This window comes from Sciurus carolinensis, chromosome 1 (assembly GCF_902686445.1).
Source record: "Sciurus carolinensis chromosome 1, mSciCar1.2, whole genome shotgun sequence".
NCBI lineage: Eukaryota > Metazoa > Chordata > Mammalia > Rodentia > Sciuridae > Sciurus > Sciurus carolinensis.
This window is the reverse complement of record NC_062213.1, coordinates 98718235-98734080: the sequence shown is the minus strand read 5'-3', so window position 1 is coordinate 98734080 and position 15846 is coordinate 98718235. Positions and strand designations below refer to the sequence as shown.

The 15846-nt window shown below is 37.7% G+C and overlaps 2 protein-coding genes across 7 annotated transcripts in view; both read right to left on the bottom strand.

The window, feature by feature from the left end:
* Positions 1 to 2578: 2578 nt before the first annotated feature.
* On the bottom strand, positions 2579 to 15033 carry Ctsk (cathepsin K). Of its 2 annotated transcripts, none has more exons than XM_047541792.1 (8): positions 15015 to 15033; positions 10124 to 10244; positions 9499 to 9621; positions 9258 to 9413; positions 7858 to 8076; positions 4450 to 4615; positions 4079 to 4184; positions 2579 to 3248 (listed from the first exon to the last, which is right to left on the bottom strand). In XM_047541792.1, exons 2-8 carry the CDS (start codon positions 10241 to 10243, stop codon positions 3149 to 3151), a joined length of 990 nt encoding a protein of 329 aa, XP_047397748.1. In that variant the 5' UTR covers position 10244; positions 15015 to 15033; the 3' UTR covers positions 2579 to 3148. The 2 variants fall into 2 exon arrangements, with proteins under 2 accessions (XP_047397748.1, XP_047397740.1); XM_047541784.1 differs by lacking the exon at positions 15015 to 15033 and adding an exon at positions 11590 to 14777.
* Positions 14919 to 15846, bottom strand: part of Arnt (aryl hydrocarbon receptor nuclear translocator) — a 72045-nt gene continuing 71117 nt past the window's right edge. For all 5 annotated transcript variants that reach the window (XM_047541749.1, XM_047541755.1, XM_047541764.1 and 2 more), the window contains one exon: positions 14919 to 15114. In XM_047541749.1, coding sequence (XP_047397705.1) covers positions 15025 to 15114 — 90 coding nt within the window. In that variant the 3' untranslated portion in view covers positions 14919 to 15024. The remainder of the gene's footprint in view (positions 15115 to 15846) is intronic.

The window sequence follows — 15846 nt, the reverse complement described above, 5'->3', positions numbered from 1 at the left end:
ATTCAAGAAAAATTATAGAGAAAGAAAATAATGACAGGAAGACTAACCCTACTAGACATGAAAACATTAAAAAACTCCATTAATTAATACATAAGTCTAGATATACATATTACTGGACTGGAATAAAAAACCTTGAATTAAACCCAAATATGTTTAGGAATGGAGTAAATGTGTTTTCCACATATATGCACAAAAGAAAATACTAAAGAAATGTTCTTTAGGCAGAAGGAGGAAAAAACCCAGATCAAAGTAACAGAACTCTTTGTAGATTTGCCAGTGGGGAATCAGATATCCTTTTAGATTGTCTTTAGTCCTTTGAAAGTTCAACAAAAAATACTTGCATATTGCTGAACATGTATGTTCTCTTATGCCTACACTATTTCACTATTTGTTGGGTCTAGAATGGCATTTTCTTTTATCTCCAAACTGATACTCAAGATTCAAAAAAGTTCTAGAGTTATTCTTCTGTGCACTATTCTTTCTTTGAGAAGCAATAGAGTATGTATAGTTGCCTCCTAAACCTTGACTTTTCTCCACTTTCTTGCATCTCCATTTTGTTTATCTTTCTTTGTTTTTTACACCATTGCCAGAGGATTATTACTAAAATGTAGATCATCTTGCTCAAAAATGGTTGATGCCTATTAAATGCCTATTGTGTATAAACAATTTTATTGTTCATTTCAGAAACATCTAGAGAACTCATTTTAAACTGCTCAACTTTTTTAAAGAATATTTTTGTAGTTGTCAATGGACCTTTATTTTATTGATTTATATGTGGTACTGAGAATTAAACTCAGTGCTTCACACATGCTAGGCAAATGCTCTACCAGTGAGCCACAATTCCAGTCTAAAATTGCTCAACTTTTTAACAGTTACTAATTTTTTTTCCAAGTGCTAGGGATTGAATTCAGGACCTCACACACTGAATTACATCACCAACCCTTTTTATTTTTTTGAGACAGGGTCTCACACAGTTGCTGAGGCTAGCCTTGAACTTGTGATCAGTCTTCAAGTAGCTGGGATTACAGGTGTGTACTATGATGACCAGCTCTCAAATGGTTATTAAGATTTTTGATTGGTCTTTGAAACAGGGTCCCACCAGGTTGCCCAGGCTTAAATTCCTGGGCCTAAGTGATCCTTCTACTTAAGTCTCCTAAGCAGTTGGTACTACAGGTATGCACAATCATATCAGGTAGTCTATAATATTCTTGAAATTAGGGTCATGTCTTACTAATTTTTTTCATCCTCCCAGCCTCAATACATTGCTTTTCACATGTTAATAAATATTTACCAAAAAAAATTAAGTAATTTTTGCATAGGATGAAGTAAGAATGCCTGAACAGGATAAATATTCACTAAGTGTGAAATTTTTTCTTTTTTTTTTTTCCTGCAGTACTGAGGATTAATACTTGGAATCAAGTATTTATATCTTGCCTACAATTTAATAAACAGCATTTAGATCACAATCACACCAGGGATGATCTGTCACTGAGTCACATCCCCAGTTATGTTTTTTTCTTTTAATTTTTTTAGTTGTAGGTGAATATAATACCTTTATTTTATTTTTATGTGGTGCTGAGGATTGAACACTGGGCCTCATGCATGCTAGGTAAGGGCTCTACCACTGAGCCACAACCCTAGTCCCCCAGTTCTTTTTATTTTAGTAAGTTGCCCAGGCTGGCCTTAAAATGAGATCACCTGCCTCAATCTACAAAGTAGCTAGAATTCTAGGTACAAGCCACCAGGCCACGGAAATGTAAACTCTTTCTAGTGGTAATAATAGATGCTTGATTAAACATTTTATGAAAAAGAGGAAAACAAGTTGTGTTGATATATTCTTCTAGAATTAACACTGATTGGAACTATTAGTAAAGAATTTCAATTTCCAGGGACTGAAGTTGTGGCTCAGTGGTAGAGTGCTTACCTCACATGTGTGAGACACTAGGTTCGAGTCTCAGCACCACATATTAAAGAAATCAATAAAATAAAGGTCCATCAACAACTAAAAAACTAAAAAACTAAAAAATAAAAAAAAAAAGAATTTCAATTTCCAGTCAGGAGCAGTGGCACACACCTATAATCCCAGTGACTCAGGAGGCTGAAGCAGAAAGATTGCAAGTTTGAGGCTAGACTCAGCAACTTAATGAGACCCTGTCTGAAAATAAAAAGAAAGGACTAGGAATGTATCTCAGTGGTAAAGTGTCCCTGAGTTCAATCTTGAGTACTGGAAAAAAAAATTTTTTTAAGGAATTTCAATTTCCTTTTTTGGTGATAGTGAAAGTTTAGGGTATTGAACCTCAGAAAGAGATTTGACATTTTTTCAAGACTCAGGTATGTGTTTCACTTAATACTACCTGTGTTGCCCCATAGGTAGTATTAAATATTGGGATCTCCTCAGGTCCATTTAATCCCAGAAATTTAGTACAATTCTTGGTATGGAGTAAGTACTCAAAAAATGCTGGCTAAAGGAATGAACAAATAAATGAGTTGGAATGAATTATGTGATATTTTTTCCAGTCAGACTGTGAGTACATATTTTGGTCTCTAGCACCTAGTACAATACCCATCACAAAATGAATGTGTTCTAAATGCTGTTTATTAAATTGTAGGCAAGAGATAAATACTTTATTCCAAAAATCCAAGGAAGAAAAAGAAAACACACTTTTTATATCATGTAAACTTGTACCAAAGACTTGTGAATTGGAGTAGAAAACACAGAAATTTCTACCGTAAGGATATAAAAGAACTTGGAAACTAAGACGTCAGGTCACCTTAGTCTCCATGATAGTTAAAACTAACTAGTCCCAGTGAATGAGAACTTAGCCTACTGAAGATCACCAGCCTCTATTAGCATAGCATCAGCTCTAGACAACATAGTCAAGGCAGGCTGTGGTCACATCTCTTAGTCTAAGAGTATACATTCTTCTAAGGGAAATTCCTTCTGTGGCCACAAATAAAACAGCCTTGGGTGGAGAGAAAGAAAGTAGTAGGGTTGTCACTTGAAGCACTGAATAGAATAATTAAACAGACAATCTCAGCATCACAACATCTGCTTCAAGAATGGTCCACCTATTCCCTTCCAAAGTACATCATTATATTGCACCATTATAGAAGGAATGAAAGAACAGGATGAGATTGGATGGTTGAATCACATCTTGGGGAAGCTGGCCAGGTTGGCAATTCCACAGGCATTGTTCTTATTCCGAGCCATGAGAATATAACCTTTGTTTCCCCAGTTCTCTCCCCAGCTGTAGGATCAACAAGAAAAATACTTATTACCATCAGTTTATTCTTTAAAACATTTACTATATTGTGCTAAGTTCTTGACAATGCACAAAAATAAGTAAGATGGTTTTGACCTTTAAAGATAAGTTTAAAAGTTAACAAGTGGAGGAGATAATATTATCCACCTCAAAGGTAGAATAGATTGCTTCTGATCAAGAGGATGAAAAGGGTTTGATATAAGAGGTGGCATTTGAGGCTGTGCTGAAAACCTTGATAGAATTTGGACCTGTGGGAATGTGTTGCCAGTGGAGGTGTGAAACTGACAATAGAGACAGGAAATATGTTAGGATCATGTGACTGAAAAACACAGTACCTGATAGAATGTAATGGGAGATAGATCTGGAAAAGTGGATGGAAATCATGTTGAATTATCAACTGAAAGTAGAGTGAGATTTACTCTGTGTTAAGAAAGGCTGAGGCCAGTGATCTTGAACTGGGAGAAAATTCCAAAGACAAGATGGATGAAACTACAAGAGCAGATGAGATTACTAAGGAAGGGAGTTGGTTCTTTGTGCTCCTTTATGTCATGGTTAGTTAAGTCGGTCTTTTATATTGGGCTGAGGGGTCATTGAAAGCAGACATTTACTCATTTGTGCATGTTATAAGCACCTTGCACTATTCTCTGGCCATCAAATGTTAGCTTAAGAATTAAGAATCTCTGAGAAGGTAGAACTGAAGAACCTGAGATAATTTTCTATTTATTTGGGAGAAATAAAGGGATATCCAGAAGCTGGAAGTTAGTTTGACTATCATAAGGGCAATTTAATAACAAAGGTAGTATCCCCATCATTACCTGTTTTTAATTATCCAGTGCTTCTTTCCCTTCTGGATCCCGTATCCCACTGCCAAAACTGCATGGTTCAGATTATCACTATTGCAGCTTTCATCGTAATACACACCTAGGAAACAAACTATCAAAATGAGACTCTTGCAATCCAACAGTTGCCCAGTGGGGTCTTTTAGTCTAGGAGACTCCTAGGACGCTGTCCCAGTCAAAACAGTTTACAACAGAGATGGCTTTACACTGTGACAGATGTCAGTTTTTCTCTAGCAGACTGAGTCTGAATATGAAAACTAAGTAAGTACTAAAAATGTTCAGAGCCCTTCAAGAAGTCATCATGCCCACATCATAAAAGAGAATGTTCTATAGGCACTGCTTCTTACCTTTGCTGTAAAATTGGAAGGAGGTCAAGCTTGCATCAATGGCCACTGAAATAGGTCCCACTCGGGCCACTGCTCTCTTCAGGGCTTTCTCATTCCCCACGGGGATCTCTCTGTACCCTCTGCATTTAGCTGCCTTGCCTGTTGGGTTGTACATGCAACTTTCATCCTGGAACAAACAAGGTTGTAATAGGACTAGGACCAAGCATTAGGCAATGATTTGGAGAATGAGAAACTTAACTAATGTTTTGAGCAATGTCGGTGAACTAAGAGGGGAAGCAGACTAAAGTTTCTAGGTCTATTCCTCCTTACCATTTTAGAAAACTATGAAAAGTAGATTCCTACTTTCTACCACTCACAAAAACCAACTCTAGGTAGTTTAAAGACATAAGGAAAAACTGTAGAACTTAAGAAAGAGAAACTGTTTTTATTACACCAGGGTAAGAAAAGATTTCTGAAATATGATGATGATGATGATGATGATGATGATGATGATGATGATGATTTGGAGGTATTGGGGATTGAACCCAAGGACATTCTAGCACTGAGCTATAATACCCAATTCTTTTGAGTTTGAGACAGGGTCTCACTACATTGCCTAGGCTACCCATGAACTTGAGATCCTCCTGCTTCAGCCTCTCGAGTATCTGGGATTACAGGTGTGCACCCACCATACCCAGCTTGAAATAAGATTTTTAAATTTTATTTCAAATACCAGGGATTGAACCAAGGGGCACTTAATCACTGGGCCACATCCCCAACCCTAAGATTTACTTTTTATAAAGCATAAGTCATCTTCTGGCTGTGTAGTATGTATGAGCCTCAGGGTACAGGAAGTACTAGCTGCTCTATGAGGAAAAGGCCAAGGCTAAAGCCCAGCTAGGGGGAGGACCTGGCCCTCTGCATCTGTATCAGGAAACCTAATGTGAGGCAGAGTTTTGACTAGACCCTTGTGCTCTCATCAGAGACAGATATTAAAAAAGCATATAACATGATACTAAACTAAATTAATAACTTAGCATTTTAGTTTGTGACCTTCTAACACCATACTTTGGGGATCTAATTAGCAATGTTTTATTGGCAAACCACAATTATAGAGTCTAATGGCAACATATCTTCCTATAGACTATTCCTTCAAAACCTTAAGGTTACATCTATAAGAAGAATACATTATCTATTAACAATAATGGGAGCATTTGATATGATATTCTAAGATTACAATGGTCTAGTGGTGCCTTAATAATTTATTGAGAGTCCTTTGTTCCCTGCCATGTGATCCAAATCCCTGATGCTTCCTGGTGTCAAAATTGTGCATATTAGGCTAGGAATGTAACTCTGGTAGAGCATTTGCCAGCCTGCATGAGGTCCTGGGCTCAATCTCCAGCACCACAATTTACAAGTAAAACAGGATATTTTGATGTGAACTCAGGTGATGGTATACTAAAATCAGAAAAGTCTGCATTATAACTGGAATCACTTTATGTTATTGTCCTTTTAAAATATTCTTATCTGGCTGCTACCCCATCAAATCACTTCTTTTAAAAAATTTTTTACCTCCCTCCATTCATTCACAAGCTCATCTGAGAAGAAAAATCCCTTCGGTTTTGGACAATAACTCCTTTTAGAAACTATAAAGTTGAAGGAAGTCTATTAAAAAATGGAATATGTGCCTTGTCTGGCTAAGTCTTCATTTTAACTGATAAAAAGGCCAACTTTATTCCACATTGCTCTAAAATGCTGAAGAAATTATTCGAGGGTGCAGGGGAAGTCAAATGTTCCTTTTATTCCAAAATAGAGTTAAGTATTTTATAATTTTCATTTAAATTATTTAGAACAAGCCATTCATTAAACTATTTCTCAACAAACTGATTAATACTGTAATGTAAATGATGCAAGTTTTCAATGGATGAGTTATCAACTATTAGTTCTGATAGTATTTATTTGTTTTTAATATTGGTACACACACCTTTACATTAGCTGTGAATTATAAAGATGCAGAGAATTATGAAAACACATTCATTTTTTGCATACACCATTAGGACTTATTTCCTTTCTTCCTTCCTCCTTCCTTCCCTTCTCTCTCTCTCTCTCTCTCTCTCTCTCTCTTTTTTTTTTTCGCATGGGATTTGAACTCAGGGGCACTTAACCACTGAGCCACATCCCCAGCCCTTTTTTGCATTTTATTTAGAGACAGGGTCTCACTGAGTTGCTTAGAACCTCACCATTGCTGAGGCTGGTTTTGAACTCACAATTCTCCTGCCTTAGCCTCCCGAGCTGCTGAAATTAGAGGCATGACCCCATGGCACAGGCACCTCCTTTCTCTTTTTTAATATTATAATAGAACAAAAAGTTAAAGACTATTTTTTACCATGCACAGGTTATCTCACTAATTGATATGATGTATTCAGAATTAAAAAGCTAATCTGTTAGGGTAACCTTAGTATGCTTTGCCCTATGTGGCAGTCTGAGTTCATATATGGACTTGGTTGGAACCTATCAGTTCTGAAAATTATATATGGATTAAAGACTTTATTTTATTATTATCACTATTTATTTATTTTATTTTATTTTAAAACTTTTATTTCTTTGGCATACTGGGGATTGAACCTAAGACCTCACACATGCTAGGCAAGCACTCTACCACTGAGCTACATCCCCAGCCCTTTTGGAAATTTTATTTTGTGACAGGTTCTCACTAAGTTCCCAGGCTGACCTCAAACTTGAAAATAAGCTAATTCTTTTATCTCTAAAATAAATATGAAGCAACTTGTTTTTTTGTCTCATGTTATATGCTAGTGTGTTAACTTAAATAATTTTCATAAAACTCCACTGAGATACAAAATAAAGTCACATGATTCATAAAAATAGCATGGTAGGTTTGTGGGTTTGTTGTAGGAGTGGAGAATTTAGCAGAGGGTTATAGAGACCTGTTCAGAGTTTTATGGGATAACCTATCCTCTTTTTTCTCCAGGGCAGAAAGATAAAAAGCTAAGCTCCCAAAGTTCTCCCATATCATGGGAATCTTCTTGGCCTTCTGTGGGAAATCATCCCATTAACTCATTAAGTTGCAATCTTCCAATTCTGTGAATATTTCAACAAGATTGACACAGGTATATTAAAATAGTTTAGAAATAATAACATAGAGCTTCTATATTATTATATAAACATTATAATATAACCACTATATTATAATACTATTATACTTAATTATATAATCATTATATACTGTATTTTATACTATATTTAAATTTTTATAGGTATTCCACATTGGGGCCAATGTGACAAAATGGGTTAAGAAAGCAGAATAGGATAACAAAATACAAGATTTCTGGAGTTGTTTCCAATAAAAAATATCATGCTAGAGAAAAAGGGACCATTACAGAGCTATACAACTGTACAGAGCAGTCTCACCTGTCCTACATATGGGTAGGCATCTTCAGAATCAATACCCCGGTTCTTCTGCACGTATTGGAAGGCATTGGTCATATAGCCCCCTCCACAGCCATCATTCTCAGACACACAATCCACCAGGTTCTGAGGACTCAGGTTTAAGAGTTTGCCAGTTTTCTTCTTGAGTTGACCCTCCAGGGCACCCACAGAGCTAAAAGCCCAACAGGAACCACACTGACCCTGAGAGGCATATAGAGCAACTATGAGTCATTCCTGGTCACACATTCTGTATTGTCTATCTACCTGCCTGATGAAATTCCATGCATTTCACAAATTCTGACACAAACATTGCCATTGTTGTGAGGTGCTCCTATTCCCCTTCATTTAACATTTGTTGCATTATTTTATTGCTATTGTTGTTATTGATAACTGTTAGCTGCCATAGAACAGAGAAAGTAGAGTACTGGCTTTGGAGGCAGGTCTCCTAGGTTCTAACCCTGGCTTCGCACCCACCAATTATGTGACCTTGGGTAAATTACTAAACCTATATGTGCCTCAGTTTCATTTGGAAAATGTGCTCTATAGTATACTTAATGGAACTGTTACAAGGATTAAGAGATTTAACACATAAATAATTCGAAAGTTCCTTAAATGTAGTAATCTCTCAGAAAATACTAGCTATTATTAGTGTTTGTTCTGCTAGGTTATAGTTCTTCTTCTTTCCTGATCTTTCTAAGATAATTTCTTAAGGACACAGCTTGTGTCTTGGCCATCTTGAATCTACTGCCCAGCACAGTATTGGATAGGTTCCAGGGGGTGGTATATGTTAAATGAGTATTAAGTTCATCTTATTGATATAATCCTCTGTTCAGGTTATGGGAAAGCTGGTGTTTTCATGCTGATAAGAATGTAAGATTGTAAAAACATTTTTGGAAAGGATTCCAAAAATTGTGACCTAGCAATTTCAATTTTAGGACTTATTTTGCATAACTATTTCTAACATGTGCACAAAAATATATGCACAAGAGTGATTATTGCAACACTTTATTTTTTTAATTTGTTCTAATTGGTTATACCTGACAATAGAATACATTTTGACATATTATACACAAATCGAGCATAACTTCTCATTCCTCTGGCTGTACTTGGTGCTCAGACACATTAGTAGTTTAATAATACATGTACATAAGATAATAATGCCTGTCTCATTCTACCATCTGCAACACTATAATAAACCCCAGAAGTAACCTAAATGTACAAAAATAGGTGATGAATTAAATAACAGAATAGGCTACTCTCTTAGCATGCAATATACCTTAATTCCTTGTTCCCTCTTCATGTTACCCTCCTATCTTGACAACAAAGCAGGAGAAAAAGGAATAGATCATGCTAGATTACTTACACATATCCAAAAAGAGTACCTGATTTTTTACAGGAGTGACATAACCCTTCTTTCGATAGTCAATGGAGTCTGGGGCTCTGCCTTCCCAGTCTGGGATGTAAAGGGTATCATTACTTTGAGAATGAGATGGGGGTATTTTGAGTCCAGTCATCTTCTGAACCACTTCTTCACTGGTCTGAGACAAAAAAGAAAGAAGCCAGGTTTTAGCAGGGAACTAAGGTAAAAATTCTAGGTGGGCCAGGAGCTGAGACTCAACTCACCATATCCCCCAAGTGGTTCATGGCCAGTTCATATGTATAGACACCAAGCGAGGCCTTAAGATTATGCATGGAAATATACTTCAGGTTTTTTTCCCAAATTAAACGCCGAGAGATTTCATCCACCTAAACAGAGCACAGTCAGTACTTGCATAGACTGTATGCAAATTTATGTGATACTATGAAGAAAAGATACAATTTACAATCACAAGGGGTTTATAATGTAGTTGGGGAACTAATCATGAATTATTAGAGCATGCTAAAAGTGAGATGGGAGCAAATACAAATAATACAATGCAAAGCTATGGAGAGATCTACAGAAAAATTACTCAGATTAATAGCATTAATCTGAAAAGTCTTCCCAAAAGACAAATATAAGACAGTCACACTATTTTTTTTTTTCTTGTGGTACAGGGAATTGAAGCCAGTTATAAAGTTAAAGAAGGATAGGTCTTGATAGATGGTGAGTTGAGGCACAGAAATGAAAACCATATGTTAAGAATTAGGGACAGGTTTGCTTGGTTGGAGTAAAGTACTGTATTTGGATTGAAGAAGGAAGTCTGGAAGCTAAGATTGGAGATCTCAGGTTCCAGCTCTCCTGCCATGCTCCCTTTGGGTTCCCAGGCACCTTGCCATTATACTGCTTCCTGTAGGTCTTCTTCCATAGCTCCCACTGGGTGTCCAGTATCTCCTCAGGATACAGAGCAAAGCTCACCATGGGTAACAGCAGAAGCTTGAGTCCCCACATCCTGGGGAAGGGAATAATTAGGGGAGACACTTCCATTTGGCATAAGTTCACAGCCTGGCTTGGAGGGTGAAAATAGCTGGAGCCATATTTACACAAGGTGGCTTAACCTTAAAGTCATAGATGACTCCTTTGAGGAGCTAATAGTTCCTCTCAGAGGAAAAATGCATGCACACACAATAATCCTAGGGGATTCATGAACCCAAAGGTATAATCCCTTCCTCGGAACCATGGGGCAGCAAGGAATTGAGAGTGATCTGTATATGTTAAGACGATGATAGGAAGAGGCTGGATTTCCATCAGGTGCTGGTACATCTAGTTCTAAATATCCTGACATAGGGAGACTCAACCAACACTCACACGCACACTTGTACAATCAGAAATGGAGTAGAAATTGAATGAATGGGTTCAGCACTTGTCTTCGTCATTGTCTTCTCCAAGTTTCAGGATGGACAAAGTAAGTGCAAAGTGAGAATGGGTTGGAGAATACACATAAAAGATATTTCCAGCTATATTTTGCTTCCTAATGATTTCTTCAAGGCATTCATTTCTTACTTTTCCAGATCTTGTCAGGAGAGAACAAGGGAAAAGTTGATACCATTTTCTCATTTAACAATGTTTACTGCCTCCTCACTCTCCTTATGCATTTCTTCTTCCTTTCTCATACCCCTCCCTCCATAGACCGGAAACTGCCCTAATCTTAACCAGATGTTTGTGAGTAGGTTTTCTTTTCTTTTTCCAACAACAAAAAACCTCTGTGACTACCACACAGGGCAAGAGCCTCAGAACTGAAGTTAGAATGCAGGATGGAAAATGATTAAATTCACAGTATTTCAGAAGTGAAGTTTCACTCATTTCTTGAATTGGTATAATTGCAGATTCTTCAGTTTTAAGAACAATTTGCAGTCACTCTAGTAAGTCTAAGACTTGCACGAACTAAATGTATAGTCCTTTTTTTTTTTTTACAAACCAGTGTTAAATGTCTAGCAGGACATTTAATAGCAGGAGTGTTAAAAAGTTTGATGTCTCAGAACAGAAATACCCAGTTACCACCTAGTAGTACCACTCTTCCTCCTCCTCAGTAGTCAAAACAAAAAACTCTAGAGGCTACTTTTGAGGGATGAGTAAGAATTCCCTGTTTTTTACTTTTAGTACCAACCAGGTGTGCATATGTACAAATCATACAAGGAATCCTGAAGATATTCAGATTTTGTTTGGCCAGGAAAGGAACTAAGAAGGGCATGTTTTCATATGCAGAGCCTATACAGTTTACTTTGATCCCCAACTCACTACATCCCTAATACTCTTAAGATAGAGAGCTAAAAAATCTAGTAAGTCAAAAATATTACCTGCTGCTGGGAATCTTGTCTGGGCTCCTTTCAGACAGGAAGCAGGCTAATGTGAGCAGAAGACTAGGAGTGCTAGATTTATTCCATTAGGATTGCGGAAGTCAGTTCCAGCGGTTGGCTGGAAAATTTGGATGAGGGAAGGAGGCGGGGAAAGAAATGTTGAGAGAAGGCGGGGTTAAGGTGGAAGGAAGGAAGGAGCAGATTTGCACAATGTTTCTGTGTGCAGTGTAGTGTGCTAGAGCAGAGAGTTACTAGGTAGGTGTTGAGTTTCACATGACTCTTTGGAGGCAGAAAAAAGATATCAGTACACATTACTGTAGTTGGGGCTTACCTTTTCCTTTGCTGGGGAAAGGGCTATATAGCCCCAGTCTTCCCTCATCCTTCTTTAAAATCCTTTATTATAATATCAGGGGGAATGTATCTTTCCCTACCCTTTTCTTATTAATGACCCACCTCCCTAAAATCCTAACAGTGAAACCCCAGTTTTCAAATTTGTGTCTGATCCTCACCTGTGGGATGATGGAAGAAACACAAAAGGCTAGAGATGAGTGACATAAGGAAAGACATAAGCTCCAAAATTGTATTTTATGATACTGTTGGTTAAAAGTTGTCATGGCTTTAAGCAGGGGAATAGTTTTTCTAGCCTAATGCCGTTTTGCAGAGGGAGGATCTGCCCAGAAAGTCTAGATGAAACTGGTTCTAAAAGGCAACAGAAACTACTCCTGTTTGTTTAAAACACTTGAATCAATGGACTGATGGACTCACATGTGACTCTATTGCTAACACTATCAGATGGTGGATGTCTGATGAGCATGTCTCAATTATTAAAATCCCCAATCTAGGTCTAGTCACATGAGTTTCTCCAAATGCTTCCCCAAAATCCAGGCATGTGACAGATCATAAGAGTCTAATTCAGTTACTAAACCACACCCCCAAGATTCATTTTCTTCCATAACAGATGTGGGGAAAGAGGGTCACTGGAAGAGAAGGATTAATACATGGGATTCAGATTCAATTCTTAGCTGGATTCCAGGCTGGTTTTTAGCTGAGTTCTCAAGAACTCAGGCTTATTGTGTGTGCCCCAAGATCTTAAGAGTGGCTAATGAATCATATGGTCCTGGGTGAAAACTAGGCCCAGACTTCAACAGTTTAAATTTCCAAGTTTCTCACTCTTTTTAATTCAAAGGACATACTGGGAAAGGCATCCAGATGTGTGCCCTAATGATTTCAAGTCCTAACTCTTCCTCTTTCTCCTAAGGGCTTAGACAACCCCACCCCCACCCAATGTGGTCAGAATGTCAGTGATGAATTTTACTCAGAATGTGTCAGAATCAGGAGGGCAAATGAGGAGGAGAGGTGCTGAGTGATTAGGGCTGTATGATTTCTGATTCCTGAAATTAAAGACTCACATTGTGCTTTATGCTTGTGTGTTTGAACCTCAAGCAGTGGATCCCTTTAGTTGTGGGTGTCTGTTGATTTCTGACCAGAAAGGAGTAATAAAAGCCGCAATCAATATCACACAACACAAGAAATTTTTACAAAAGGAAAAAATATTTTGTTTTAAAATCTTTGCTACATGTTGTCATTTTTGCCACTGTAAGGCTTAGCACAGATGCCAGCAATACAGAAATGGCCAACAAGAAAAAAAAACAAAACAATCAAAAATAAAACCCTGAAGGAAAAGCAGAAACAAAACCCCCAGAGCATCTTCTCCCTGCCCTCCCCTTCCCCCAAGGCCCTATAATAACTGTACAATATTATAGTCCTGATCACATTTAAAAACAGTCAATTATTAAAAAACAAGGATTCCATTGGAAACTCAACTTTTTGGTTTTGTAAATTGTGATATAAATATATATGTATACTGTATGTGTGCACATAGAATAAAAAAATAAATTGTCTCCTTTCCATTCCACTATCTGGCACCAGACTGAAGACAAAAGGGAGGGGAAACCCAGGAAATGACATTTCCTCAGCCTGTCGAAGGCCACCTGTTTTCCTTAGTCCCCTATGAATACATTTAGTATGTCTTCACTTATTAATTCCGTCTTGCACTTAGATACCAGCCGAAGCCAATTAAAAAAAAAAAAAAAAAAGGCTGATATATATAACTTACCTGAGGAAGGCAAAGGGTGAGAGTAGTAACTTGTATTTATATGGCTATAATTACCAACTGATCCTGCTGGGATGGGAATCCAGGTCCCACCTAACACGTGGAGTTATTATACTTGCATTCTTAAGCAAAACCCAATCGCAAGATTGGAAAGGGAGCAGAGAGGAAAGAACTATCGGCCCAGGAGGAACCTAAATTTGTTTTGTACTATACAGGATATTTTGAGGATGAAATGAAAGAGGCTATTTTACAAGACGGCTTTGTATTTGGTTTACATTCTAACAGTAAGGATTTTCACTGGGACTGCTAATCCAAGAAGTTGAGTTTCCACGCAGAAAATAACCTCCATAGAACACACATAATGTGTGATTCTGATAGAAAAATGCAGCATTATCTGTATGGCCAAGTCTGGGGTTTCTCCAAGTATTTGTCAGCCTATTTCGGTAATGTTTGCAGATCTTCCAGATAAGGCGAGAGCACCAAAAGCGGGAGTGATCCAGCTTTATCACTGAATGTGTTTGAGAGATCAACCATATCAACAGAAGACTTTGCCTATAGTTGCATATTAGCTGAGCATAAATACAAGTGCAGCAAAGACATTTATTTAAACACTCTTTGGCTGCAATACTAAGTGGAAAATACTTGGAAGATTTATCTTCTTAGAACTCTTTGAAGGGCACACAGAAAAGACAAAGATAAAAATCTGTGACAAATTTTGCATAACTCCCTAATAGGGAGAAAGAAATACAGAAACGTGCATGCCACACACATACAGACACACACACATACACAAACGCTCACTCAGTCTCACGTTTCTTTCCAGAGGAATTGCTCATAGGTAGCAGAACGGGCCTATGTTCACTTCCCAAAGCCCCATATATACCTACCACGTTTCATGATCCTCAAATATGAGGACATATCTCCTCTCCTCCACTCTATTCACAATTTCTTTCCAAAAAAGTCATAATGTATCCAAGGCAAATAATGGACATCAGGTTCTAACCTGTACTTTAACCCTAGTACAAATCATTATTGTTTAACTTCTGGTCAGGAGACATAAGAAAAGGCATTCTAACCTCACCTAGCCTCAAATTTTCAAAGGGTCATAAAAAGCCTTGGGGATTCATTTTGTTTCTTCTATAACTGTTACCTTGAAGAGGTAAGGGGAGGGGAGAGCAAGGAAATCCCAGAAAGGAAAGGGGGTATGCTTTAGGGGTGAGGGAAGGGAAGGGAGAGGAACTTTTATTCTGTTTACAAAAGTTTTGCTTTTAAAAAACAAACAGTGATTTTCTCCCCCACCCCTTATCCTCACCCCAATAGTTCTATTCTGAAAAGGAGGGAAACATAGTTAGATCAGGAAATTCTTCATTGTTGTAGCTGTTGCTCTGTTCTCCCAGCATGGACAGCATCTCCTAAGGAGAGAAAAAAATTAAGACTGGGTCACACACCCTTACATTTATTGAGTTCCCTCCCAACATTCCCCTGCACCCCATCCCTGACCCTGAAGAGTCTCTGCTATGCTAAGCTCTCAGTCTTCCTTACTCTCAGCAACTGGCTCCTTTAGATTACAGTCTTTTCCCCCTTGCCCCTTCTCTGTCTTCCCTCTATAGTTGCACATTTTCCTTTTTCTAGTCTTTGATATTTTCAAAGGGAGAAAAATATGCTTGTCACATTTCATATACCCACTAGAGATATATATGAAGTATCTCTTATCCTATTTGTTTTCTACCAAAAGCTGTTTTGTCTTCTTTCAACCTGTGTTTTACACTAGCCCTTCCTTTGTCTGGTCTAAAACTTCACTCACTCTGCAGAAATAGATCTTTATAGCTATATTCAATATTTCCATTTCATACACTTTAAAAAACTGTTCTGCCTATTTTAAACCCAAAGCTACTGTGAAATAAAGATATGGATCTTTATGAATGAGTTCAAATAACTTTCTTTGGCATCTCTGCATGGAGCCTCATATCACTAACTTTGTCTAGTCTGTTTAAAGGGAAAGAGTTCAAGGATGTTCTCAACTACTAACATTAAAACCTCTGTCCTCTCCCATACACCCTCTGGCCAAGGCATGCTTCCTTCTCTATCTCTACATCTTGACCCTCTCTCTCCTAGCTTCTGATTTTCTGACATCTTTATTCTCT